Source organism: Microcaecilia unicolor, chromosome 1 (genome assembly GCF_901765095.1).
Source record: "Microcaecilia unicolor chromosome 1, aMicUni1.1, whole genome shotgun sequence".
NCBI classification, from domain to species: domain Eukaryota; kingdom Metazoa; phylum Chordata; class Amphibia; order Gymnophiona; family Siphonopidae; genus Microcaecilia; species Microcaecilia unicolor.
In genome coordinates, this window is record NC_044031.1 from 216,816,713 (window position 1) to 216,843,270 (window position 26,558).

The 26,558-nt window shown below is 41.8% G+C and overlaps 1 protein-coding gene across 1 annotated transcript in view; it reads right to left on the reverse strand.

Moving 5' to 3' along the window:
- Window positions 1–26,558, reverse strand: part of SLC6A20 (solute carrier family 6 member 20) — a 140,711-nt gene that overhangs the window by 35,112 nt on the left and 79,041 nt on the right. The window contains exons 3-7 of the mRNA XM_030190010.1: window positions 23,793–23,884; window positions 22,002–22,229; window positions 17,379–17,489; window positions 6,366–6,607; window positions 166–328 (exon numbers count right to left, since the gene is read on the reverse strand). Of these exons, the coding sequence (XP_030045870.1) occupies window positions 166–328; window positions 6,366–6,607; window positions 17,379–17,489; window positions 22,002–22,229; window positions 23,793–23,884 (836 nt within the window). The remainder of the gene's footprint in view (window positions 1–165; window positions 329–6,365; window positions 6,608–17,378; window positions 17,490–22,001; window positions 22,230–23,792; window positions 23,885–26,558) is intronic.

Here is a 26,558-nt window from a genome sequence, read left to right on the forward strand (position 1 = left end):
CCCCATACTGGTTAAGCACTTCACTCTTCCTTATGCGACATACAGTAACACTTGATTCTCCTGTGCCCAGAGGAATAAAATACCACTTCTAGCCTCAGACATAGTTTAGATGGTAAGAAGTAGCTGCAGAAAAGAGAAGCATGAATACTAAGAACAATACTGTACCGTGTCCAGCTCAGCGTCCAAACTGCAGTTTTTAATCTGAGGAAACACAGTGGCATATTTCTCGGGGAAGGTTTCATTTAGGAAGTCTTTCATATCTGCAAGGTTGTCTGCATTGATGAGCCCTTCTTCCAGATCAAACGTATTGGTCAACAGCAGTATGACCCTGTGAAGTCAGACTCATTTAATTTTGTTTATGCTGACAAATAAAAAAAAAATGACTTAGGTTCTGATTCACTGAGGCTTTTCTTCCACTCTGCGTCCATAGAAGAAGTCCTTTGATGAGTCAGGCACCAAGTCACTTGTTTCTCAGCTCACCATTAACAGTTACATGGGTTTTGTTAGTACTGGAGATAGAGTGATAGGGCATCATCCTGGTGTGACTAACAGATTGCAGCTGGCCTGGATTAATGAACTGTTTCAGGCCAGGGTCAAAATCCTTTTTAGAACAAATCTGGTCCAATGCTATTTTCATTCTGGGTTTTAAGAGGTTAGAAAGTCCTTTGGTCTCTTTTTCAAGAAATGTGATGACTTGCAGAAACTTCCACTAGTTTCAATTTGGACAGAGTTACAGTAGTCTAACTGTAAACTAGAACTGAGGTTGGTTCAGATTTCTTAGTTGAATATCGGCTTGGCAACTGCCCAGTATTTGGCCACCCAAGTTGGGTTTTTTGGTTAAGGGAGGTTGGTTGTCGGCAGGATTTTTAAAACAGAAATGTAATTACTGACATTCTGCTGACTGTCAGTCTTGAATCTAATTTAATTTAACCATGGTATTTCTATTCTCCTTAACCCTAATAGGAGTTTAAGGTGGATCTCAGATTATATCACCATATACAAGAGTATAGTAAGTACAGAATCCAGAATAATACAGTCAATGACCTAAAGACTTCAGAATTAAAACACAAACATAACCCATCCCTTCTCAATTACACAGGTCCAAATAATATTTCTTAAACAGCCAAGATTTCAAAACTTCACTTTAGTAAAGTCTCTCCCATTCCTCAGACCTCTTTTTATCTTTCTCTTTTCGCCCCTCTTCCCCTCCCTGATTTTTTCTTATAAAGCAAAGGCTGATGCTGGATGTAGAAGAGAGGAATAGATGAAGGAAGAGAGGAGGGGCTACTGGTCATTCTGTTTGTTGTTGTTGTATTTGTTCAAGCTGGCAAACCTGGTTGAACTGCAATTCCTTAGTAAAGAGATGTAAATTTCAGATTAACCTGACATAAGGCACATATCTGTGGACTGTTATACATAATGAAACATGTATGTTTTAACTATAACATTGTTTCTTTGGTGACTTAATGAAAAGTGAAAAAGCTGTAAAAGACCATTTGTTAAAGTTCCAAATTATTTTATAATAACTAAAGGTTTTTCTTAATTACCATGTTTTCTGTGCTTGATGCGGTGCACGCTATGCAGCCGTCTGATGGAGAAGGAAGGGATCACAGGAAATAGAATAACAGAGGGAGGGACTGCAACAAAATATGAAACCTAGTGAATCCTGCCTGTGCTCTAATTGGAGGAAGAGTTCCTAGTTTCCGACAACAAAGGTTTTCATGATTCTGCAGCAAGAGTTTGCAAATTCTACAACAGATTTTTCAAAATTATGTGGCACATTTTCATAAATTTGCATATTATGTTGCCTTTTAAACTATATTTTCAAAGGAATTTTCTGGTGTTTCATATATTGCAGAATACCACAATGTGCCATACTCCTAGATATTGTCAATCAGAAGTAATGAGAGTAGTCTAATCTCACAACGTAGCAAAGAATGTTTACTTAAATGGGAGGGAATATAAAGGTGGCAGCTGGGAGGGACAAAGGGCTCTTCCACCTAGGCTCTTATCATGGAGGGGTTACAAGGGAGGAAAGCCCTTCCCTGTACAACAGCTTGCTGGGAAGGTTGATAGGCTGGATAGGGTTTAACAACCTTGGTAAGCAATCTAGTTTTCAAATCTCAAGAGTTCTTACACCCTAAATCCCACTTAGCTTAGTTGGGAGTGAAGTATTCATAATTCATTCTAGAAGAGCAGAGAACCAGTGGCTCAGAGTCTGTACCCTTTGGCTCAGAGTCTGACCCAAAGTTTGCAGTGAGAAGCCAGGTGACCCGAGAACCCTCGAAAGAAGCTTATTCAGAGAGAATGCCAGGAGAGACAATGTCTAAAATCAAGAAGAGTTGTGTACTGGAATGGAACTGCATTGTACAGAAGGAGAAGGGGTTTGTAAGTGAAGCCCACCTTAAGGGAAAGGAGAGCAGCAGAAGTATGTGTGAATTGGAGAATAGAGGATGTAGTGAAGAGAGCACCCGCCAAAGGAGTACTAGTCAAGATCAAGGAATGGAGAATCCAAAGTTACATGGAGTCCCATAGGGCTCCCAGTAGAGGAGGGAGGTATGCCTGAACCAGGACCTGTTCTGAGACTATTCAACAGACTGAAAGAAAACGTAATATATTTTGTTCATATGTTTTGACCTTTAATAGAAAAGGACTTTTTGTTTCTTTTGATTTTGCTGCTTCCGTAGACTTTTTTCCATCTATAACCATGATTAAATCAGGCACACAAGTGGATAACATCATCTGATGCTGCAAGGATGGAATTGCTCTCCCATAGCTCAGAATGCCAGGTAGAGTTCTGAGCATGCATGGTGCTTTCCACATGCAGCAGTCTCCCCAGTTCCCAGTTTCATATCTTCTTTAATTAACAAACCCGAGTCAACGTTCTCCCTCAATTTAAAAAGTATTTGTTGTTTCTCAGTGCAGCTTTTTGCCTTTTTTTTTCTTCTCAAGAAAACACATTTGATATAGTATTTTTTGTTTGTTTTTCTTATTCTTAAAAAAAATGTCAATGTTGGCAGTTCAACTTTGCCCAAAGTGCAGCAGAAAAACACTCTTTCTAAATATCTTCTCTGTCTGGGTCTGGACCATACTCAAGAAGACCACAAGCATTGTGCTCAAATGTCTTCTAGAGCAAGAAGAGATTGATTGAATCAACATTGTTACCATTTGAAGGTACAGAAGTATCTCCTACGAGAGAAAAAAAAACTGGAAAAAGTTAGCTCTGCATAGTCTATAACACCTGTGTGTATGAGGTGAGAATCTTCCATGGAGCAACCTTCAACCTCTGGGCATGATGATCTCCACACTCCTGCTGCCCTTGGGGATAACGGAATGTCTCTGAACAAAGAAAAGCTGATCCCAAAGTCTACCAAGTCTGTAGCACAGTCACCATCAGAGCACCTGCCAAAGCCTGGACGAAAGGTGGCTGTTTCCACATCTTCGTTGTGCTTAGAGAAGCAAGCATGTCAGTGCAGTCTTGCCTTTGGTCGAAACACTTGGATTCCTCTACAGAACGGTATCAATGCGGTTTACTTTCCACCAGTGCAGAACTTACAGATCCAGTACAAGGACTATTCATCACTACCTCCACCACACCTTTGCAGTCCTCTGTGCAATAGATTCCTTTTCTTCTCCAGTATTGGTCAAAGTTGCTGATCAATCCTCCTCAATCCTCCTCATCTGTCTCCATACCTCCTGTGGAACAACCATATTCATTTCTTCAAAAATTGTTCAAGTTTGTCAAGGACTTTTGTAAAGACTTACCTAGTATTACTTATCAAAAGCCTTTAAAGGTATTCATCCATTCAACAGAAGTTACCCTTCGCAGAGAGAGAGAGAGAGAAAGAGAGAGAGAGAAAGAGAGAGAGAGAGAGAGAGAGAGAGAGAATATGTATTGTCAAGGCCCTTCATAGTTTTTAAAACCCACATCTGATTTGGAGTAGGAGCTAATGCATTTGGTACCATCTTTCTCTCCAAATCCCATTGTTTATCAGATGGAGAAACTGCTGGACCCCCTTTGATACTACCTCCACCACTAGGGTCATCTGGTTTTCCCATATATTGATGACCAGCCCCCAGTGACCTCTTCAGAAGCACAAGCCTTTGCTCTAGCAAGTGATACTGTACAATATTTCCTGTTCCTAGGGTTTCTAATCAACTTTCAGTAGCTGTCTTTATGGCCAATGAGTACCATTTCATTTATAGGCACTACCTTGAACACAAATCAAGCAAAGATCTTTCTACTGGAAGACATAATGCAGGCTCTCATTTTTCATGTCCATACCTTGCAAAAAAGTCCAAAGTTACAGCGAGAGCATATCTTCATTTGTTGGATTCAGTCTTCAATATGGTGCCTTTGGCCTAAAAACGAGGTGATTGTTGTGGTTGTCTGGGTCTTGCTGCATCTGAGTAAGTGGAACCAGTGCTTCAGTCATTGTGCTGTCACTTTCTTCAGGGTATGCTGTAAAATCTGTGGTTTCTCTTTATATAGTGGGTTCTCAAAGCTGATTGGTTATGGTATGAGGTGGGTGGATTCCTCAGGAAGGCTGCTCTGCAGACAGTTTAAAGTTCAAAATCTTTGAGAAGCCCTAAATATGGGAGACATCTATTTGTATGCCTGACTCAATCCTTTTAGTCGACAGAAAACGCAATGGTGCTCATCTCTAACAGATGCTTTTCTTGGACAGAAGGGTTGATCAAGTACACAGTCCCTCAAGCCTCCCCAATAGTTATGTAATTCCTTAAGCTGTGGAAGTAACTGAGGAGCCTTGCATAGGAAAGGCCACACATGCTCAGATCTCTGAGGTGAAGTTCTAAATTATGGGAGGGCAGTTTCATCCCTGCCTTATCGGATGATATCACTCACTTGTGTGCTTGATCAATCAGAAAACAACTGTTACAGGTGAGCAACATTGCTATCTGTGTGGTGAGCAATCAATAAAAGGTTTCTAATTATTATCAGGTTTTTAATTTGATCACCAAATTTTCTTATCAGCCAAAACTTTGTGAGTTACTCTCCCTCATTCCACCAGGGCCCTTCAGGTATGGACTGTAAGCAGAGGGAGTACTAGTGTACTACTGGTGCAGATCCCAAACCTAGTGACTCTGGGTGGTAAGGTTTGGCTCTTTGAGGATGATACCAAAATCTGAAATATGGTAGACACTCCTGATGGTGTGGATAACAAGAGGAAGGACATAGTGAAGCTACAGGAATGGTATGGAATTTGGCAGCTTAGATTTAATACTAAAAAATGAAAGTCATGCATTTGGGCTGTACAAACATGAGGGAACGGTTCAGTTTAGGGGATGAAGAACTTTTGTGCATGAAAGAGGAATGAGACTTGGGAATGATCATATGTTTGGTATACATGAGATAAATTTGCATATGATGAAGGTAGAGCATACAAATTTATCTCATGCGTGTTCATTGTGGATATCTTGAAAACCTCATTGGTTAGATGTGTCCTGAGGGCTGGATTGAGAAACTCTGGTTTGGAAGGATAGGCAAAGAGCAGAGGGTAGGGAGAATCAGGAGTAAAGGAAGGAGAGGGTATCCAGAAACAAGAAGGGGGGGGGGGGGGTCTGCTGTTTAGCCGACAAAGGAACTGACATGAAGTAGACTATTGATGGCTGAGTTGGTTTTCATTAAAGGACCTTGGAGATAGAATCTTTCCCCCATGCCTTGGGACCCTATAAAAGTCCAAAAATTGTTCTGTAGCCCCAATTTGGAATGATATTCTGAAACAGACTAGACTCATACTGTCATTCATTCTATTCCGTAAAGCCTTGAAAACAGACTTATTTCAAAACTACTTTGAAAAAAACAACTCTGCTCTGAATGTAAATTTAACTCTCATGTAAACTGGGATTATTGTTTTATCTTATTTAATTTTGTTTAAGATTCCTGTCTCTGCAATCCGCTTTGAATTCTACTGGAATAAGGCAGAATATAAATCTCAGAATAGAAAAAAACAGAATGAACCAGCCTTGCCAAAAGGGAGTTCACCAGGGTCCTGTTACAAACGTTTGCTACTATTGAATGTATCATCAAAGATGATGTGTTAGAATGTTTGTTGATGGATTAATCTCGGAAATAGTAGCGTACTTCGAAGGTTGCATTTTCTTATTGTATATTAGCTTTTAGGGCCTCTTAGGTCCTTTCTTCAGAAATCTATTCTTTGTTCCATTTTCTGAAGAAAGGACCTATGAGGCCCTATAAGCTAATATACAATAATGTATTAAGTACATTTGATGAAGAATTTATTTTTGTTGGTCCAAGCAAATATATCACAGTCTCCAAGCTATCCCACTAGTTTTGATACTTGCATCCCATGAAGATCAAGAAAGCTTCTGCATTTGCTTACCTGCTCAAGCAATTTTCATAATTAAAAGTTGCTTTGAATCCATAGATGGAGAAGGTCACAATGCTGGCAAATATAGAGGTGCCACTATTTATCAGCGAGACAATGATAGCATGCTTTTCACAGTTGTTGTTTGGCTCATTGTAGCTAGCAAAGGCTATCAGACTTCCAAAGCCGAGCCCCAGTGAGAAAAATATCTGCGTAGCTGCATTAATCCAGGCCTTAGGGTTTGCTAGCTGCTCCAGCTACAAGAGAAGAATGGATTCATTCCAACAATGTATATGTACATGTCAATCCCTGTATTCCCTACTAGGTCTGCAATGTCTGAAAATCAGAGATAACTTAATTCACAAGTGGCAAAGCAAAAGTACAAGTGTATTCTGAAGAGTCATCAATAATGATTCACCACAGCCCTTTGGGTCTTCTCCCCTCCCACACACATACTCTGCAGCCGGACAGCTCTGCATAAGATTGGCATTTATCGGTTTGTTATAATTTTCATCTATTTTAATTGGTGATGTCCAGGGCTCCGTAAAAGCTCTGGTATTCTGTAATATGACTGAAGTAATCATTTGTGGCAACCCTCTAAGTCAGAGTTGCCAAGCAGGGACATGGCCATAGGCAGGGGTGGTGGGCTCGGATATGGTCTCGCTCTTTCCCTTCCCTTTTCCCTCCTCCTCTTTTTTCCTCCCCTTTGGAGTTCTGCTCACCCAATTAGCATCAGTGGCCCCCCCCCCAAGTTAAACCTCAGGTCCCGCTAAAGAAATTCAGTTGTGGCTACACCACTGCTAGCTATAGTGTCATGAGCTTTTCCCTTGTAACTAAGAATTTATTCTCCCATTTTTTATCCCATTCCTATCTCAGCTTAGCCAATCACCCCTTGGCAGCCAGTTAATATGGACCCTAAATCTGATTGCTACATGTGACTCAATGCAATGTCTCCAAATGAGTTAATTTTAGTCATACCATGACCCAAATGAGCCTCACTCTTATACTAGGGTTTGCTGGTTCACAAGTAACGTATCATGGTCCATTGTGCACTCACTGAAACTCTCTTCCCACCAGCGATACTTGACACTAAGTCACTGACCCAGTATAGATTTCCTAATTTCAAACTAAGGACCAAATGTATGAAGGTGAGTCTTCCATTGTTGACCTCATTGGAGACTAGATGCTCAAAACTCCGGTGCTGTACAAAACAGTGGTGGAAAATACTGCCATTATAGCACAGCAAAAGAACTTCCCATTGCTCAGCGCTAATGGAATGCAAATTTTATGTACGCAGTTAGCGCAGAGCATTGGGAAGTAAAGAACGGGGGGTGAACATGCCCAGCACATGTGCACAAGATCTGTGTGAAGGTTCTCCACTGGCCACTGCATGTATGAAGAAAACTTACCTCTAGCAAGCGAAGGATAGGACAGCTGCAAGGGTCTCCCATGGATTTGGCCCACCTGAAAGGTATTGTGAAAACACCCCTGTTTTGCAGAGGTGGTAAGAGAATCCGGATCATGTATTTATGTAGTCATAACTCTTTTTTTTTGTTAAAGCAGAATGTTGCTTCTCCCTTCTTTTTTTTCTTCTTCCTTTGCTATGTAATCATGTAGTCCGCCAATATCTCTTCTGTTTTTATCATTAGATCTCACTTCAGCATTTGATTTAGTTGGTCATACTTTACTTTTGGATTGACTTTATCATATAGGACTCTGCGACCTGGCTTTACCTTGGTTTGCATAATTCCTTTCCAACCGATCATACGAAGTTTGTTTTCGAAATAGCACCTCAGCTCCATTTTCTCTTGCCTCCGGGGTACTGCAGGGTTCAATCTTGTCGCCTACATTGTTTAACATCTTTCCGGCACGGCTGTTGACCTTGGCCCACTCTTTGGGTTTCACCGCTTATGTTTATGCAGGCGATATTCAACTACTGCATACTATAGATCCAACTGATACTCAATTGTTATCTGATATTAACTCTCATCTGCGACAGTTAACTGATTGGCTCCGGGAAAATAAACTAGTTCTTAATCCAGTAAAATCTGATTGCATTCTTTACACCAATATCTCAGGTGCTTCTCTCTCTCAGACTATTATTCTTGACTCTGCTGCTATTACTCAAAAACCAGCCACAAAGATTTTGGGAGTCATTTTAGATAGCTCCCTAACATTTCAGCAACAAATGTCTGTGGTTATCAAGTGCTGTTTTTTTCAGATTACAGTAAATTTGTTCTTTTCGATCTGTTTTGGATTATTCTGCCATAAATATTCTCATCCATTCTTTTGTCATCAGCAAACTTGATTATTGCAACACTTTATATCAAGGTCTCAGATCAATTGGCATCCAATGTTTGCAAACCGTTCAGAATACTGTAATCAAGCTGATTACAAGGAAAGGAATATGATCATGTCAGCCCCCTTCTTAAGAAAGCGCATTGACTCCTGTTAACTCACCGTATAATTTGCAAGATCACACTGCTAGTGTTTAAAGTTCGTCTTCCAGGTGATCCGCTACATCTTTTTCATTTGCTGATTCCTTACTCCACTTCACAAACTCTTCACTCATCTTTTTATAATAACCTTATGATGGCCTTGTTTCGAGACATTACCCATGAGCGTATCACAAGGAGCAGTTTTTCTGTGCAAGATCCAGAGCAATGGAATAGATTACCCCAGTCTCTTCGTTCTCATACACCACTTTTGCATTTTAAATCAGGTTTGAAAACCTTTCTTTTTTGTGGATGCCTATTCCTAGATTTTTGGGCAGCTGGTGACCCTGATTGATCAGATAGGACCTATGGACCACTTCCCCCACCCCCTTCCCTTTTTCGTTCTTTCCTATTGATATCGTAGTTCATCCCCTTCCCACTTCTGTCTCCTTCCCTTTTCTGTCTTTATTAGTCTGTAAGCCGCTCAGACACTTTTTGATGGGTGGGATAGTAAATCCCTAATAAATCTTGAAACCAGGTAACGTTGTCAAGAAGCCAGATACAATATATCCAGACCAGGAAGTACAATCAAACAGCAAATCAACAAACTTAAACAAAGAATTCTGCTAGTAAGATAGATTTAAATATCACACTATCTGCACTAGGAGTGGCCTAGTAGTTAGGGTGGTGGACTTTGGTCCTGCGGAACTGAGTTCAATTCCCACTTCAGGCACAGGCAGCTCCTTATGACTCTCGGCAAGTAACTTAACCCTCCATTGCCCCATGTAAGCCACATTGAGCCTGCCATGAGTGGGAAAGCGCAGGGTACAAATGTAACAAAAAATAAATATCTTCCTGCATAAAAAGCAAAGCTTTTAATAACTTCCTAAAGAGTAAATAGTATCAGCAATGTCGTAAAGATAGAAATAATGAGTTCTATATCTTTGACATTTGATATTGGAGAGAGTAAGAAAAAGGTTTAATTGATTTTAACTTACTAATAGATGGAAATTGTAAAAGGTATTGATTTCTTGTAATTGAACTATGCAGTAATGAAATCAATTCAATCATAAAGAACAGAACATTACCAGATAAAATTTTAAACACAGTCACACACGCCCTGAAGCGTATGTTTCACAACAGGTAACCAATGTAATATGTAGTAGTAACTTTTGACTGAGTCATATTGCTTCTTGTAAATACTTGTAATATGTAACTCTCTGCGCTGAAGAGCATGATATTATTAATGCGGTTTTTTAAAATCAGACTAATTATGCTTGCTTGATAGAGCCACAGCAGTGTGATTGCAGCTTCCTAGTGTCTTTCGGAAGCCTTGGAGATGGCGCTTGAATAGGGCTGCAAATAGCTTTAGGCCTCTTCAGACACCACCAAGCTGATGTTAGGCTCCCGGTGGTAAGGGTGCCCTTGTTCAGGGCGCTCTTCGTCAAGCATCGGAGAGAATAGGAAATCAGCTAATTTAAATTGCATTAGCATGCAATTTGTGGTATCCTTGGGCATGCTCGTTGTTCACTGCGCTACTGCCCTGTGTGCATTTTGTGGTAGTAAATGAGGGAGCTAGTTATAGAAATGTGAAATAGTAGTAGTAGTAGTTTGGAGCTAATGGCCTCTTGCGCTGGCATTTGCTTCTGAGCATTTGGGCATTACTAAGGTTCCATTCTGTGTCTGTGGGAAAATGATTAGTAGGTCTGGTTCTAAATCTAATGGCTTGAGCTTTCAAGATTTCCCATGTATGCATGTGCTGATCTTAATGAATATCACAGAGGATGAAAAAAAATCTTTCGAACTGGTTGGCTTGGAGTTTTGCAATGTTTTGCTTGTCTGGAAGTCCACCCTCCGAATGGCAAATAATGTAAGAATACACACATTATATTCCTATCAAATTAATGAAATGGAACACACCCACTGCAATTAGATCCCGGTCTTTCTGTGCATCTTTCCCTCCAGCATACTGCCTGCTGACCTATGGATGGTGTCCACAGATATCCATTCATTTTGAAATTAAATGAAAACACAACAAACCAGACGTGGCTAGTTTGTTTTAAAACAACATGGAGAAATTTCCAAGGAAATTAGGGGAAAATATTCAGCCAGCGGCAATCAGTGATTTTTTTTGCCACTGCTAGCTTTATGCAGAGATAGTCAATGCCAGGCTACATTACATTGCAACATTTATATCCCACATTTGCCTCTTGAGTTCAGTGTGGCTTTCAGAATAAGAGACTGAGCATTCCCAGGATCGGTACACCTGGTTAATGGCTGGCACTTATCTGGGTAAGAGCCAATAAGTTAAACCAGACAAAGATGGGATTGCTTTATATGCAGTCCTATGTGTCTGGTTAACATATTCGGTTAAGCGCTGAATATCGGCATTCCATCAAGACAAAGGACCCTGCTTTCTCTGTCTGGCAGGCTGCAAATACAATAATAACAACCTATGCAGATGAGCTAGAATTTAACTAGAAGCTGTGTCTGTCTGCAGGCTGCAAGTACAATAATATAAGTCGTAGCAGAAATACAGGTACTAATGTAGTGGGTCTATCTGCTAGATAAAAAACAACAAAGCAGTGGAATCAAATGTATTTATTGGAACAATACCCGACGTGGCCACGTTTCGCCCTCAGGCTGCGTCAGGGGTATAAACTATCAAAAGTGTATGTAAATATATCATACACACTAGTAGTTCCAAAAATCTAGTTCCACTTATCTGCTACTTCCAACTAAACTGATAAATACATTTGATTCCACTGCTTTGTTGTTGTTTTTTATCTACTGTTTTGTAAGCAGTTGTGTGCCTTTTTGTTTTTTTTTTTTGTGGGTCTATCTGCTAGGCCATTCGAGGGACTTAGGAGGCTAGATTTTCAGGCAGTGGCTTGTGGTTTGACATGGGAAAGGAGGGATACCAGAGGTGAATCAAGATGGTGGAGTCCTAAGGAAAACATAGGAACATAGAAACATGATGGCAGAAAAGGGCCAAATGTAACCACTAACTCCTGCTTTTCCTAGGGGATCCCACGTGTCTGTCCCACGCTTTCTTAAATTCCGATACAGTCTTCGTCTCCACGACCTTCGCCGGCATTCTCCACCCTTTCAGTGAAAGAGTATCTTCTTAGATTCCTCCTAAGTCTATTTCCTCTTAACTTCATCCTATGCCTTCTCATTCCAGAGTTTTTCTTCATTTGAAAAAGGCTCATCTCCTGTACATTAACGCCACTGAGGTACTTAAATGTCTCTATCAACAACAAAAACCGTACTGGATGGACAAAGTATATAATAATAAAACATACTCAAGAAGTAACAAAAGAAGCAGTTAAAAACATAAAATCAAGACAATAGAGAGCATATAAAAATCTAAACAATAAAATAGTAATACAACACTATAAAAATTGACAACAATCAGACCATATAAATATGGCAACAAAATCTGCCTGCAATAACTCTCAATTAACTAATCTTATTTCATAAAAAAATACAGACTACATTTAATACTTTAAATGATAATCAGGGGCATAGCTACCATTGAGCGAGCCCAGGTTGAACTGCTGCTCTCCATCTTCACTACCTGGCATTTCTTTCCTTCTCTCTTCCTCCCTCCTCCACAAGTCCAGCATCTCCAAACTTACCCCTGGCATCAGCAGCAATGTAAGCAAGCTGACTCTAGCCTGCCCTGTCAGAGCCTTCCTCTGCCACATCTCACCTCCTTTGAGGTAACTTTCTGTGGGTGAGATATGGCAAATGAAAGGCCCTGATGCAGAGGCAGTAGAAGGCTTTTTTGTTTGGGGGTGCTCAAGTTCAGCCCCCAACCCCAGCCCTGCCCCTTCGCTACCATCCCATAGTTCCCCCCCCCCCCCCATGGTATCCAGTATCTATCTCATGTCCTCCCTCCCTTTCAATGCCCCTCCCATGGTATCTAGTATATTTCTTCTTCCCTACTCCCTTTCCTGTCCCCCCATTGTCTTTAGCATCTCTCTCCTTTCTTCCTTCCCTACTCCCTTCAGCATCTCCCCTACCCCTCATGGTCTCCAGCATTTCTCTGCTTCCCTACCTCCCTTCCCCCACCCCACCATCTCCAGTATCTCTCTCTATTCCTTCCTCCATCCTCTCTTCAGCATCTCATCTTCCCTCTCCACTTCCTCTCTTTAGTATCTCTCTTCTTCCCTCCCCCCATATCTTCAGTATTCCTCTCCCTCCTTCTGTCCCCCTTCTTCAGCATTTGTTTCCCTGCCACCACTGCCATGAAGTATGTTTTTACCTTGCTCCCCCAGGTGAGTGACTCTACCATCTGCATAAGAGGCATCACATGACCATCCAGAGCAAACCTTAAGCATCTGTGCATGCACAAGACTGCCTGACTCCCATTCCCTCCAAACTTCTTGATTTAGAGGGGATAGAAACAGCCAGCCTTGAGCATGTGCAGATGCTCAAGACCCCATGCTGAATGACCACATGATGCCTGATATACAGATGGTAGTCACTGCTCCTGGGGAGAAAATTAAAAAAAATAAACATCTCGCAAGGAGAGAGGCCTGTTTTCTTCACTAGCAATCCCAGCATGAGTTTGGAGAACCATGGGGAAGGGGGTGTCTAGAGAGAGACTTCAGATCTGTGGGGGGAGAGGAAGGGAGAGAAATCAGACCTGAATGGGGGAGGGGGAGGGCAGAAGGAGAGATGCTGGGCCTGTCAGGGAGAGGGAATACTAGACCTGGGAGAGGAGGAAGAGAAAAAGAGGGAGAGATGCTGTTCTGGGGGAAGCAGAAGGGAGAGAGAGGGAGAGAGAGAGAGAGAGAGAGAGAGAGAGAGAGAGAGAGAGAGAGAGAGAGAGAGAGAGAGAGATCTTTGCACCATGAAGGGGTGAGAGATCTCTCTGCACAATAAGGGGCAAAGATACTGAACCTGGGGGTAGCACAGAGGGAAGAAAGAGAGAGAGAGAGAGAGAGAGAGAGAGAGAGAGAGAGAGAGAGACTAGACTGGAAGAGAGAGGGGGAGAGATGCTGGACCACAGGGGAAGGAGGGTCAGAGTGACAGTGGTAGACAAACTGGCCCTACTGTGGAAGGGGGGGGGGCAGAAGTGGCAGGGGGAGAGAAAGGGAGAGATGCTGGTCTTGGGGTGGGGGATGTGGGGGGACGGGCATAGAGAGGGGAGAAGCTGGACAAAGGGATGGACAGGGACACAGAGATGTTGGGCATGGAGGAAGCCTAGAGAAATGACACAGAGAGGCAATGCTGAATACAAGGAAAGGAATAGGGACACAGAGGGAAGAAGCTGGACAGAGTAAGATAAAGTCACAGAAAAGAGAAACTGAATATAGGGGAGCACAGAGACACTGAGAGGGCTGAGAGGGAGCATAGAGACACTGAGAGTATTAAATGTAGCCTGTATTTTTTTATGAAATAAGATTAGTTAATTGACAGTTATTGTAGGTAGATTTTGTTATCATATTTAAATGGTCCGATTGTTGTCAATTTTTATAGTGTTGTATTACTATAAACATGTGAGAAGGACAGGGACAGGGACACAGAGGGAGATGTTGGACAGGATGGATAGGGACACAGAGGGAAGATGCTGGACAGAGTAAGATAGAGTCACAGAAGAGAGATACTGAATATGGGGGGAGAATAGGGACTTTGAGATGGCAGATGCTGAACATGGAGGGAGCATAGGCACAGGGACACAGAGAGGAGATGCTGGACAGAATAAGATAGGGACAGAGCAGAGATGCTGAATATGCTCCAATTGGTGTGGTCTTGGTTAGGCTGCAATGGCACAGCGTTCTGCTCAGTAGGCAATCAGCAGCTGGCAGCAATAACAGGAGCTCTCCAGCCCTCCTACCTAGGATTTTGGAAAGACAAGGGAAGAATGGGGTTTGTTCCAGGGCCAGCGCAACTCAGTAAGCATGGTAAGCATGGCAGGGAGGTGCCAACCTCTGAAGGGTGCCACAAGCCATGCTTACTGCTGCCGGGCAGCTCACAGTTAGAGTTCCAGCCCAAGCAGCTGCCTGCCCTCAGCTCCCCAGCAGCCCTCCTTTCATTCCTGCGGTCCTGTGTTAAATCTTTTATTTTACCTCAAGTTGTGGCGGCGGCACTAAAAGCAGCAGGCTCACCTCTAGTCTTCCCTCCCCTCTCAGTGTCCGAGGAAGGCGGGAGGAGAATTGCTGGATATGGATGGAGGAGAGGGCAGGGGAGAGAGGAGAGTTACTGGGCATGGATGGATGGAGGGAAGGGCAGGAGAAATGCTGGACATGGATGGAGGGGAGGGAAGACAGAGGAGGAGGAGATGCACATGGATGGAGGGGAGAAAGGACAAATTCTGGACATGGATGGAGAGGAAGGAGATGCACATGGATGGAAGGGAGGGGAGAGGGGAGAAATGCATTCCCCTGTAGTCCCAACAGGCACAGGACCCAGCCAGCACACACAGAGCACAGTCTGCAGTGCTCTCTGAAAAACCTGCCACCACATGCACACAAATTTTGGAAGCTCAACCCCAGCTGCCCAGGTAAAATAAATATGTTTAAATGTACAGTGTAATGGTGGGGGTGGGCTCTTCACTGCCTAGGGGAAAAAAGTTATATTTAATCAAATATACCTTTCCCCCCCTAAGCAGTGAAGAGCATACCCCCACTCAGAAACCCACCAACAATACATTTTAATGTTGTTGGGTTTCTGGGTGGGGATGGGGATGGAGGTGGGCTCAATGCCCGTTAAAACAATAAAAGAAAAGGTTCTATATTTTTTAATGTTGGTGGGTTCTATATTTTTTTATGTTTGTTATAAAGCAAAGTTTGAAGGATATATGCCATTGCTGTAATTATATTGCAGGATCCTGTCATGTATGTTGAGATGTTTGCCATGTTTGCCATTACTGCAGACTTTAGTCTGGTCAAGTTTAAGATATGGGATAATGTAACTGGTTGGTTTTCCCATTATGTATGTATGTATGTATGTGGTTTATATTGATGCAGGGCAGCTGTTGGGCAGACCACTTAGAAATCCATCATTAAGTGCATTCTAAGGCATTATTTTGTAGTACCCAAGAAACACTACTCATACCTATATGCAGAGTGCCCACCCATATTAATTCTGGGTACACCCGAAATGTCAGGTCTGGCTACACCACTGCATAGAAACACATCCTAACTACTGTTCTACACTACCAACAATGTGGGTAGAATCAATGACCTTACGTCTGATCCACAGAAATATCAAGGATATTATTATTGGGTACAGTCCTGAAAAATTTGCACATAATTGTTATTTTCCATTTTGTATTATTTACTTGTTTATATTTCAGTTTGCTGTTGAATATCAAGGCTAAGTATTACAGATGCCAACAACAATATCATTATATAACATTTTAATTTTATTAAAAAAATTATATTTCTGCACATTCCACAGTTCATAATAATAGTCAGTTCTAAGTATTATTATAAATACATTTTAGAAAATCATAAGGCTCTTTTCTTGCCAATTAGAAAAATATCTCAACCAAATATGCAAGAAATAATTATATTGGTTAAATATCTGATTAATTTAAATAAAAGGAGGGCAAAGGCCTCAGACACTCAATGATTCCATATAAATGTATGCAATCTATATAACGTTACTTAGCCAATTGAGTGTTATTTATGCCATTCGGTGTCCATGTGACAAATAACATCCTTTTCATATAAGGATATATGAACATAAATCTTGTTTAAAGAACTCTAGAGTAGAGGCGTTGATGGTGTCTCATTGTTTGAACGTGCCACATAATTTTAAAGATCTGAGATGTTTTGCAATAGATAAAGTAGAGGACTCGATAAGAGGGGAGATAGGGGCAGATTGTTACTACAGAAAGAACGCTGGATATATAAATTAAATTCGATTCCAACAGGACATAACATTCGATTGGATTGGAAATCATTTCTTTAAATATTGAGGTCATGACCCATAAGTGGTAAATATTAAGGACAGGGTCCCTTTAAATGTAAACATTGAACTTCATGTTATAACATCATCTGTATCTTGATAGGTCCTTTTAAATTTGCAGAGGCACCATTTTATATTTAGATCAGTGATCGGTAGGATACGAAAGGACTTACTGGCAGTAAGATATTATAACGTTGAAAATTTGAACTGCATCAGGGAGGGGTTGGTTATTATTTGAGGATAAGCTATTATTCACTGTGGTGCTTTATAATGAAATATTTAGTTGTTTTTAGGATGGACTGGAAATGCAATAAATACTACTCTTGAAAAAGCCTTTGTGAAACAGCAGCGCTCTGTTGAGTGGAGAAGCAACAGATATTATGCCAGTTAAGTGTTGAATATTTTTTCCAAAGATGAAGTTAATGAGAATGAAGTAATGAAAGCAATGAATAAGAAATAAAATTACAAAATTAAAATAAGTTCTAATATACAGGAGGTTTTTTAAAGACTGGTGAAGAATATATCCAGTTGGCTAAGCAACTTTATTTAGATTGTAAGCTTTTATATGACATCATTGAGTGTCTGAGGTCTGTTTCCTCCTTTTATTTAAATTCATCAGATATTTAACCAATACATTTTTTTAAACATAAAATATCTATTTATGTACCTTTGGTGTAAACATGTACGTCAGTCCATTTACTGCGCCATGTAAAGTCAGCCCTCTAACTAAGTATATGAGGAGGACAAAATAGGGCAAAGAAGCCGTCACATAGACAACCTGTAGAAAAGAGCAAACATGAGACACATGAAAAAGTCATGAAAGAACTTCCATTCTGGTGTTCCATAGACATATTTTGCCAGTATGGCACTAAGAAAGCACATGTTATCAAGGAGACGACAATGGTCAAACTCAACTAAGTTTCGACAATTTGAAACTAAGGATAACAATTCAAAATTGATAGCTACCTCTGCATCCCCTATCAATAATAAGATTATTTCTCCTGTGCATTTATCTCAGTTCTAAAGAGTCACAGCCACTGATAAATAGGGAACTGTAAGCATTATTCAGCTATTGCAATGTGAGAGGACAGTGCTTTTTTTTTTCTTATCTTTCCTCAGCTTTTTGTTGGGAGAGACAACCACACTCATATATAGGAAGAGATCCTGCAAAAGCAGCAACAACAGCAACAACAACAACAACAACAACAACAGTTCTTGAGGTCACATTTTGAGCAGCAGCCACAGCAAGAGCAGCAACAACAGGTGCAGCAGAAAGTGTTTCAGAAGCTGGTAGAGCTACAACAGACCTCTCAGACCCACGCAGGAATGGCTACCCAAGTACCCAGCCTGCAACTAATCCCTCCAGTTACAGTATTAAAGAATATGGTGCCAGAGGATGATCCAGCCTATTTCCTAATGAACTTTGAGTGAACCACTCAGTTATCTGGCTGGCCAGAAGCGTCATGGACTGCTTATCTAGGGAACTTTGTGATTGGGAGTAGCCAGGCTGCTTTCCAGCATGTTAACCCTAGCGGGATGGCCACCTATGCAGAAGTGAAGGCTGCTATTCTGGAGAGGACCTGCTGCAACCAAGAAATCTACTGATAACACAGTTCGAGAAGGGGACTCTGCAAATCAAAGAGAACCCCCGGGGTTTCTTCTATTGACTCAAGGAGATGGCCTGGAGGTGGCTGCAACTGGAAGGGAAGACGGGCTCAGAAGTAGCAGGACTTGTATTTCTGGAGCAGTTCCTTGAAGGATTACCCTCGCCTATGAGAAAGTGGGTAAAGCAACACCCTAAACTGACCCCAGAGAGTGCTGATGCCTTCTACCAAGCCCAACTAGAGTCAGAACTCTACAAGGAGAGGAAGCGGGCTGGGAGTCCTGGGAAGAAAAGAGAAAAAACTGGAGTGGATAATCCGCAGGATCAGAATCCACCTTCCCACTTGGTTCTCCAAGGAAGGCGTCTGAGCGATGGAGACCTTCATCCCCACAAACATACCACAACCTGCAGACCTGGTTGCAGGATCCTTGCGGCCCTATTTGTTTCCAGTGTGTAGAAAAAGGTCACATAGCCTGGAACTGCCAAAAATTGAGCCAAAGATGCCATGGATGTAAACATGGTGGCCCTACACTACTGCAATTTTGTGGAAGCTTCCCCTTTGGGGAGCATAAATTGTGTATAACAAGTTGAACTGGAAGGGCAATCCTACCAAGCCCTAGTGGACTCTGGAAGCATCAAGACTCTTGTTCGGAAAGAGATACTCAACTGTCTTCAATTGAATTACAAGCAGACTGTGACCTTGGCATATGTACATGGTGACCAGAGGCAGTACCCTACAGCTCAAGTGTCCTTTAAAACACCTGTAGGCCAAGCTCAGCTAGAAGTAGCAGTCTTGCCTTGGCTTCCTTACAAAGAGGCCATTGCCCTGTGTAACATGAAGATTACCATGGTGGTGAATGCTCCGTGGGAAGTTTTCTCCTGGATGAGTGTCCCTGCTCAAATATTGACTGACCAAGGCACCACCTTTATGTCCAGAGTTATGAAGCAAGTGTGTGCTCTGTTAAAAGTGAAGACCTTGCGGACATCCGTTTACAATCCGCAGACAGACGGTCTAGTGGGATACTTCAAAAAGACGCTCACACTTCAACATGGCTCTCAAGCAAATGCTAAAGAAGTTTGTGACTGAAGATGGGAAAAACTAGGATTCTCTGCTCCTGTATGTACTGTTTGCAATCTCGGAGGTGCCCCAGATTTAGATAGGATTCTTTCCATTTGAACTGTTATATGGGAGGAGACTTAGAGGAATCCTGGATGTGGTTTGGGAAGTTTGGGAAGAGGAACCCAGCCCAAGAAAAAACTTGGACAAATATGTGCTCATCATGCAGGAGGCTAAAGAAAACTGGTGAAGCAGCCAAGCTCTGCTTGGAAAAGTCTCAAGCGGGCCAAGTTCGAGCTTATGATCAGAAAGCGGTACAGAGAACCTTCCAACCAGGGGATAGAATATTAGTCCTCTTACCCTCCTCACAGAGTAAACTATTTTGCAAATGGAAAGGTCAGCATGAAGTTGTGGAAAAGACAGGGCCTGTTAATTATAAGGTGGTCCAACTGGACAAGAAGAACAAGGTGATGATCTTCTACATTAATTTGTTGAAGACATGGGCCTACATGAATACAGCACTGGTCCAAAGAGATGACTTTGGCCAGAGGTCCCGACAGAGTCTGGGTCCTTGCAGGTTTCATTTGATGACCAGTTCTCTGTCTCACAGAAGGCTGACCTAGAGCAGTTGGTACATCAGAATCAAGATATATTTTCTGTAGTGCCAGGCCAGACCCACCTTGCAACTCATGACATCCTCACTGAGCTGGGAGTAGTAGTCTGGCAATGTCCCTATAGGATTCCAAAAGCCCAGTAGCAAGTTGTGGTGAAATAGGTCACTGAAATGCTGTTACTGGGTGTCATTGAGGAGTTGACCAGCAACTAGTCATCGCCCATTGTGCTGGTGCCAAAGCCAGAAGAGAGTATCTGGTTTTGTATTGATTTCTGGAAGGTGAAAGCTGTCTCCAAACTAGAGGCCTATCCAGTGCCAAGGGTAAACAAACTCATCAAGTGACTGGGAGGAGCTGAATTCATCTTGATGTTGGACCTGACCAAGGGATATTGGTCAGGTCCTGAAGGCCAAGGAGGAGACAGTCTTTTTCATGCCCCAGGGGTTGTTTCAGTTCACAGTGTTGCCATTTGGCCTTCATGGGGCTCCGGCTACTTTTTAGCACCTTGTGGATCGCTTACTCAAACCGCATGTAGACTATGTGGCTGCTTACCTAGACAACATTGTCATCTACAGTAAGGATTGAAGGTCTCATCTCATCCAGGTAGAAGCAGTACTGGATAATCTATGGACTGCTGGTCTAACAGCAAATCTTAAAATGTGCTTCTTGGGAGGACAAGAAGTCCAGTATTTGGGGTACTCGGTTAGGAAAGGACATGTGATACCTCAGATCCAGAAGGCAGAGGCAATTGCCCAGGTGCCAGTACCCCAGATGAAGAAATAAGTATGAGCCTTCCTCAGCCTCATTGGTTATTACTGCCAGTTTATTCCAGAGTTCGCTGAGAAAGCAGAATCGTTAACCTGCCTTCTACAGAAGAAGGCTCCAGAACAGATACACTGGACTGCAGAGCTGGATGTGGCCTTCCAGAGGGATGTTTGCTCAGAGCCGGTGCTGGTCAGTCCAACCAGCCCTTTATTGTGCAGACCAATGCATTAGAGGTTGGTTTCGGGGTTGTTCTGGCCCAGGAAGTGCATGGGGAAGAACATCCAGTGGCCTACTTTAGCTAGAAGCTGTTCCCAAGAGAGAAGAATTATGCGGTGATTGAGAAGGAGGCTCTGATAGTCAAGTGGGCATTGGAAACGCTACAGTATTATCTATTGGGGAGACACTTCCTGCTGGTCACCAACCATCAACCCCTTCAGTGGATGGCCTGATATAAAGACACAAATGCACATATCATGCACTGGTTTCTTAGCCTCCAGCCCTTCAGCTATTGGGTGATACATCAGGCAGGCCGAGACCATGCCAATGCTGATTTTTTTTGTCTTGGGAGGTGGATCCTGATATGGCAATGGCTCAACTGGGCAGGATTGAGCTGAGAGGGAGGGCATGTGAGGGGGTATACAGAATACTGCCCCTCACCCTTAAGAATAGTCCCTCAGATAGCCTGGGCCACCTTAAACCCATTAGTCCTGCCCATGGAGGAAGTGAGATGAGAGAGGTGGAGCTGAAGGTACAGGAAAGAGGAAGTATTTGATATATTGCTTTTCCTTTAAGATTAGCAATAATCTTACAATAATCAAAGAAGAATACAAAGCAAGAAAAGAACACCAAATCATGACAGGAAAGTAAAAGAGAAAGAGACTAGGAGAGAGCAAGTAAAGATATTAGTAGGTCCAGTTAGGGTAAGAAAGCATCAGCAAGGGAGACAGAAGAGAAGACTACAGACGCTAGTAAACATAAAAACTTGACTTTAACTAACTAACTAACTAACTAACTAACTAACTAATTCCCCTGTTTACTAAGCTGCGCTAGCGGCTGCTGCGCTAGTGGCTGCATCGAGACAATGCTGGCACAGCTCATTCAAAGTGAATGGTCTGTGTCAGCATTAGCGCACCGCCAACAGGGTGGTAAGTAAATAAACAGGGGAGCTGTGGTAAATAGTGTGAGTTACCGTGCATCACAGGCTAATAGAGCCCACAAATAGTTGCTGAGGTTAGAATTTGCCTCTTTGTATACCTTTCCAGTTGATTCAGTTCCTCTTAGGATGCAGATGTACACCGTGAACCAAGCCAGAATCAGACACACAACCTCCTCCCACTGAATCGTTCCATTCTCTGATATAGATGGCGAAATGTTGATGGTTTCTCTGTACCAAAAGTACTGAGTGGGTGAACTCTTCTCACATTCCTCAACATAACCCGTGAAATTGTTGTTCAGTGGGCAACTGGACCATGGTAATGGATCCTTTTAGGATTAAACAAAAAAGGAATACATGGACATGTTTCACTGTTTATTAGTAACAAAATTTGAATACAACATAGAAGCTGAGGAAGACTTTTGAGGGGTGGGCAGAGACTTGATTGAGGTCTGGTGCAGCAATAAATTCCATACTGGACTCTAGGACAATATCAAGCTTTACCAAATTATTTCCTTCTACTTAAAATATCATCATATGACTAAATAAATAAATATGTTTGTGAATTATCTGAATTAGAAAGACATTGCACTTGTGACACAGATAATTTCTTATATACAAAGGTCTTTCTTGTTAACACTTCTTTAGTTTCATATTATGACAAACAGAACTATCATTCTACAAAGGAATTCTTCAGTATTTCATTTCATTTCATTTGATTATTTATATCCTGCCATCTTGATGCTTCTAGGCAGGCCACAACCAACATAAAAACAACTTGAAGTAAAACAAACAGTCATAAATTACATTATAAGTTATTATATGCTATACTTATAGACTTTGATATGCGGCGGCAGCTTAACAGTAGATTCTGTGGCAAATGTTAGAAAATTCTGTCACAGTTTTCATGATCCCATGGCAATAATGTGCCACATTTACATAGAATTGTAAATGAAAAACTTGATTTTGTATTTAAAATATGTTTTTGAACATATTCCTTTCAAATAAAATATTTCTCCAACCTGCAGTGTGCATCTGAATACAAATACCTTATGTGGTAATCCTATCTTATGCACTGAAGGGGCAAAGTAAGATCAACAATTTTCAGTCAAGTATAAATTTGTAGATATCACTATTGTCAGTGAAAGCAATTTGATCTAATGTGCTGCTCAATTTTCAAAGGATCTACCTGTACAATGTAGGAAGTTATGTGGGTAGATGGTTCCATTGAAAAACTGTCCCCTGCTTAACATGTATAGAATGTTTGTATGTTTGGGAAGCTTGCCAAGTGCCCTTGGCCTGGATTGGCCGCTGTTGTGGACAGGATGCTAGGCTCGATGGACCCTTGGTCTTTTCCCAGTGTGGCATTACTTATTTACCTATATACATATGTTTTGTCATAGCAGACACATTTTACTCATTTTTTTGTTGAAAGAGACAACCACTTTCATATATAGTAAATGAATTTTAAATTCTACATATGTTGTTCCCTCAGTGCACCTTGGCCACAAATATAGCAAGTGTAATGTATGAAGATACTTTCTTTTTGAAAATTAACTACAAGATCAATGGATATAAAAAGTACTACATATATTTCCCATAAGCCCAAAATGTTCGAAGAAAGATCAAGCTAAGACCATCTGGCATTAAATACTTCTGTGAAGACGTGTGAGGCATGAGATAAAGCTGAGGAAGAATGAAAATAAAGGTGTCTAAAGAAATGTATTGATATTTACATTGAAAATATAAGCCTTTCCAAACCCTTAAGAAGACCTGGGGACCATTTATGAAGAAAAAAAACTGGTGCTTTCTCAATGAAGCAAAATCCGTTCATAATTCTCAAAACCTCACCAAGAATCTCACTGCAAATTGAATAAATTGTTGTTACCCACCTGAAATGAATGGAAGAGATACCAAAAAGCCCAGGCGTTGATAACATTGTAATACATGGAGAGGAAGAAGGACACCACGACACTGGCAACGCCTAAAGGAGATATGAGAAAAATGACAAATAACACAGACTCAATTTTTATTCTCTTTATCATCCTCCAACCAAGTCAGTGTTATCATCTCCAGACTGTGTGCACTCTAGTGCTATAAGAGGGGTTTTCATAATATCTGTGAAACAGAGTCTGGACTTTTGAAATACAGAATGCTTTCAAAGCTCTAGTGCTATTGCATAACAAAAATGAAAAGAACCTATATATTTTTTTCTATCATGTGCCATAAGATGCCAATGAGTGTCATACTGAATTTTATTTAATGGAAGGGACAACTTTCTTGATTGCTTTCCTTCCCCATGGGTATACTCTTGGCATCCTAGCAGCAATTCTCAGTTCATAAACAGTAAAAACAGCAAAAGTGGTTTTGAGTCTTTAGTGGCAATGCATCTGAGATAACGCACATGTAGAAGGACATCAAATGTACCTTCTGATGGATTAGCAAGAACATTCTAGGTCCCTGTTCCAGAGAAGGTGCCAATCAATCTGAATAGCAGGAGGTCTATTCTGAGAAATGACTCAATAGTCATTGGAGTGGAGAAGTGGCTTAGTGGTTAGAGCAGTGGTCTTGACATCCAGAAGTACACAGTTCAAATCCCACTGCTGCTTCCTGTGATCTTGGGTAAGTCTCTTAACCCTCCATTGTCTCAGGTACAAACTTAGATTGTGAGCCTTCCAGGGACAGGAAAGTACCCAGTGTACCTGAATGTAGCTCACCTTGAGTTACTACTGAAAAAGGTATGAACAAAATCTAAATAAATAGAAACTGAGCTTTTGGAGAGAATTATAATATCTTAAGTAGAAGGAAGGAACCAGGTCTTCCTCCCTCAGACGATGTCCAGGAAGGAGCAGTAGGTGGGGACTCCCACCCAAGGTCCTATCAGAACCTTAATTCTTTACCACAGGGACTAAAGGAAAGGAAGGAGGAGAGTAATATATAGGGATGGACAGTCATTAGCAATGATTTCAGAAATGTCAATGACATTTCCACTGTTGATTCCTATCATTGACAAACAAAAATGGGCATGGTTTTATTTGTATACAACAGTCCCCCTATGAGCCAAGGCTCCATCCTTCCAGCCCACCCTTCCCATGGCTCTTGTAAGCCTTCCTGGGCCTACCATAGTCCCTGGTTGTCTAGTGGGGGTCCGTTGGGACAGGAGCAAGGCCCATTCAATTCCTGCCCATGGCCACATCCAATATGGAAGTACTAATCTCTCACCCAACCTTGCTGTACTGCTAGTACCCATGGGAGGGGCATAGGTGGGTCATGGGCATTCCCAAAATTTAAGGATCAAGTTATAGAATAGTTCTGATCTGCACCTAACTTTGGGCACTGGACTTACACCTGTTTCTATCAGTCGTAAGTCTGGCACCCAAAGTTAGGTGTCACCTGCATGCTGTGCCAGTATGCTTTAAAGGTCGTGCACCCTTTATAGAATAGGGGTTTAGCGCTGATCTTTTCAGTGCCTAACTCTTGGCACTGTATATAGAATTTCCCCCTAAGTATTTGCACACTTATGTTATAGAATACCACTGAGTGTGTGGCCAGGACTTGTGCATTGGCATATTCAGGAGGATGCCAGTGCTCCAGCCTTTGAACCTGACCCCCAAATCCCTTTCCCACAAAAATCAGTGGTTCCTGAAAAACAGAGTATACCAGGAGACAAGGAAGTCCCATGCTGGAGTAGGAGGAGAAGGAAAGAAAGGTCATAGGTGCCTAGGAGACTTTGCAGGTGAAGGGTTAGCAAAGGGAGAAGTGCTGAGGAAGATGAGCCTCCCTGGATCTGTAGACAGTATGTAATGGCTCCTGGCCAGTTCAGGGAGGAGGAGCTCCTAGTGGAACCTGAAAGGCTTGAGGGACCTACCCCTATGGAAGTGGAGGGGACTGAGATACTTGGAGAAGATCAAATGTCTGATGCAGAGTTTATGGACTGCTCTGATGGAGTCAATTGGGTGGAACCCCAAAGTATGGAAATGTGAAAGAGAAAAGGGAATTCTCATATATGTTGAAAGATCTACTTACAACTTTCTGATTGACAACTATGGGGCTATGTGAGAAAAATATCCCAACAGGAGGAGCTGTCAGGGATCCTGTAGCTCTTAAGGCTGGGATGCCCTAACCAAGCAAGAGACTGAAAGAAGGTACTTTATTTTCTAGAAGCATATTTGCATATGACTGATGGACAGTTAAAATTGCTGAATTATGAGATGTTGTGGGAGGAATACTAGGTTGGAGTTTATCTTATTGACTTATGCAAACTGATTTTAAAACATACAGTGGTGATGCTGATGTCTTGATTTGAACTTGTTTGATCACCCTGAATGGGAGAGTGGCCCAGAACCAGTACCCTAGGAGCAGCCAACAGGATATGTGACACTGACCCTCGTGGGTCCTCTAGGTTGTAGATCTGTCCTGAAGGGAGAAGGTCCCCTTTTTCTTAATGGAGTACTGGGACCTGTGTATGTAAATCTCTCTCTTTAATTCATTGTGGATATCCTGAAAACCTGACTGGCTGGGGTGCCTCCTGGACCAGGTTTGGGAACCACTGTGTTAGATGAATTTTGACTGTTAAAAGTTTTTTGCATTATGGCTGATGTCTGTTTGCATCAATTTGTCTTTTTCTAAACATATTGAACATCATGGCTATACTTTTG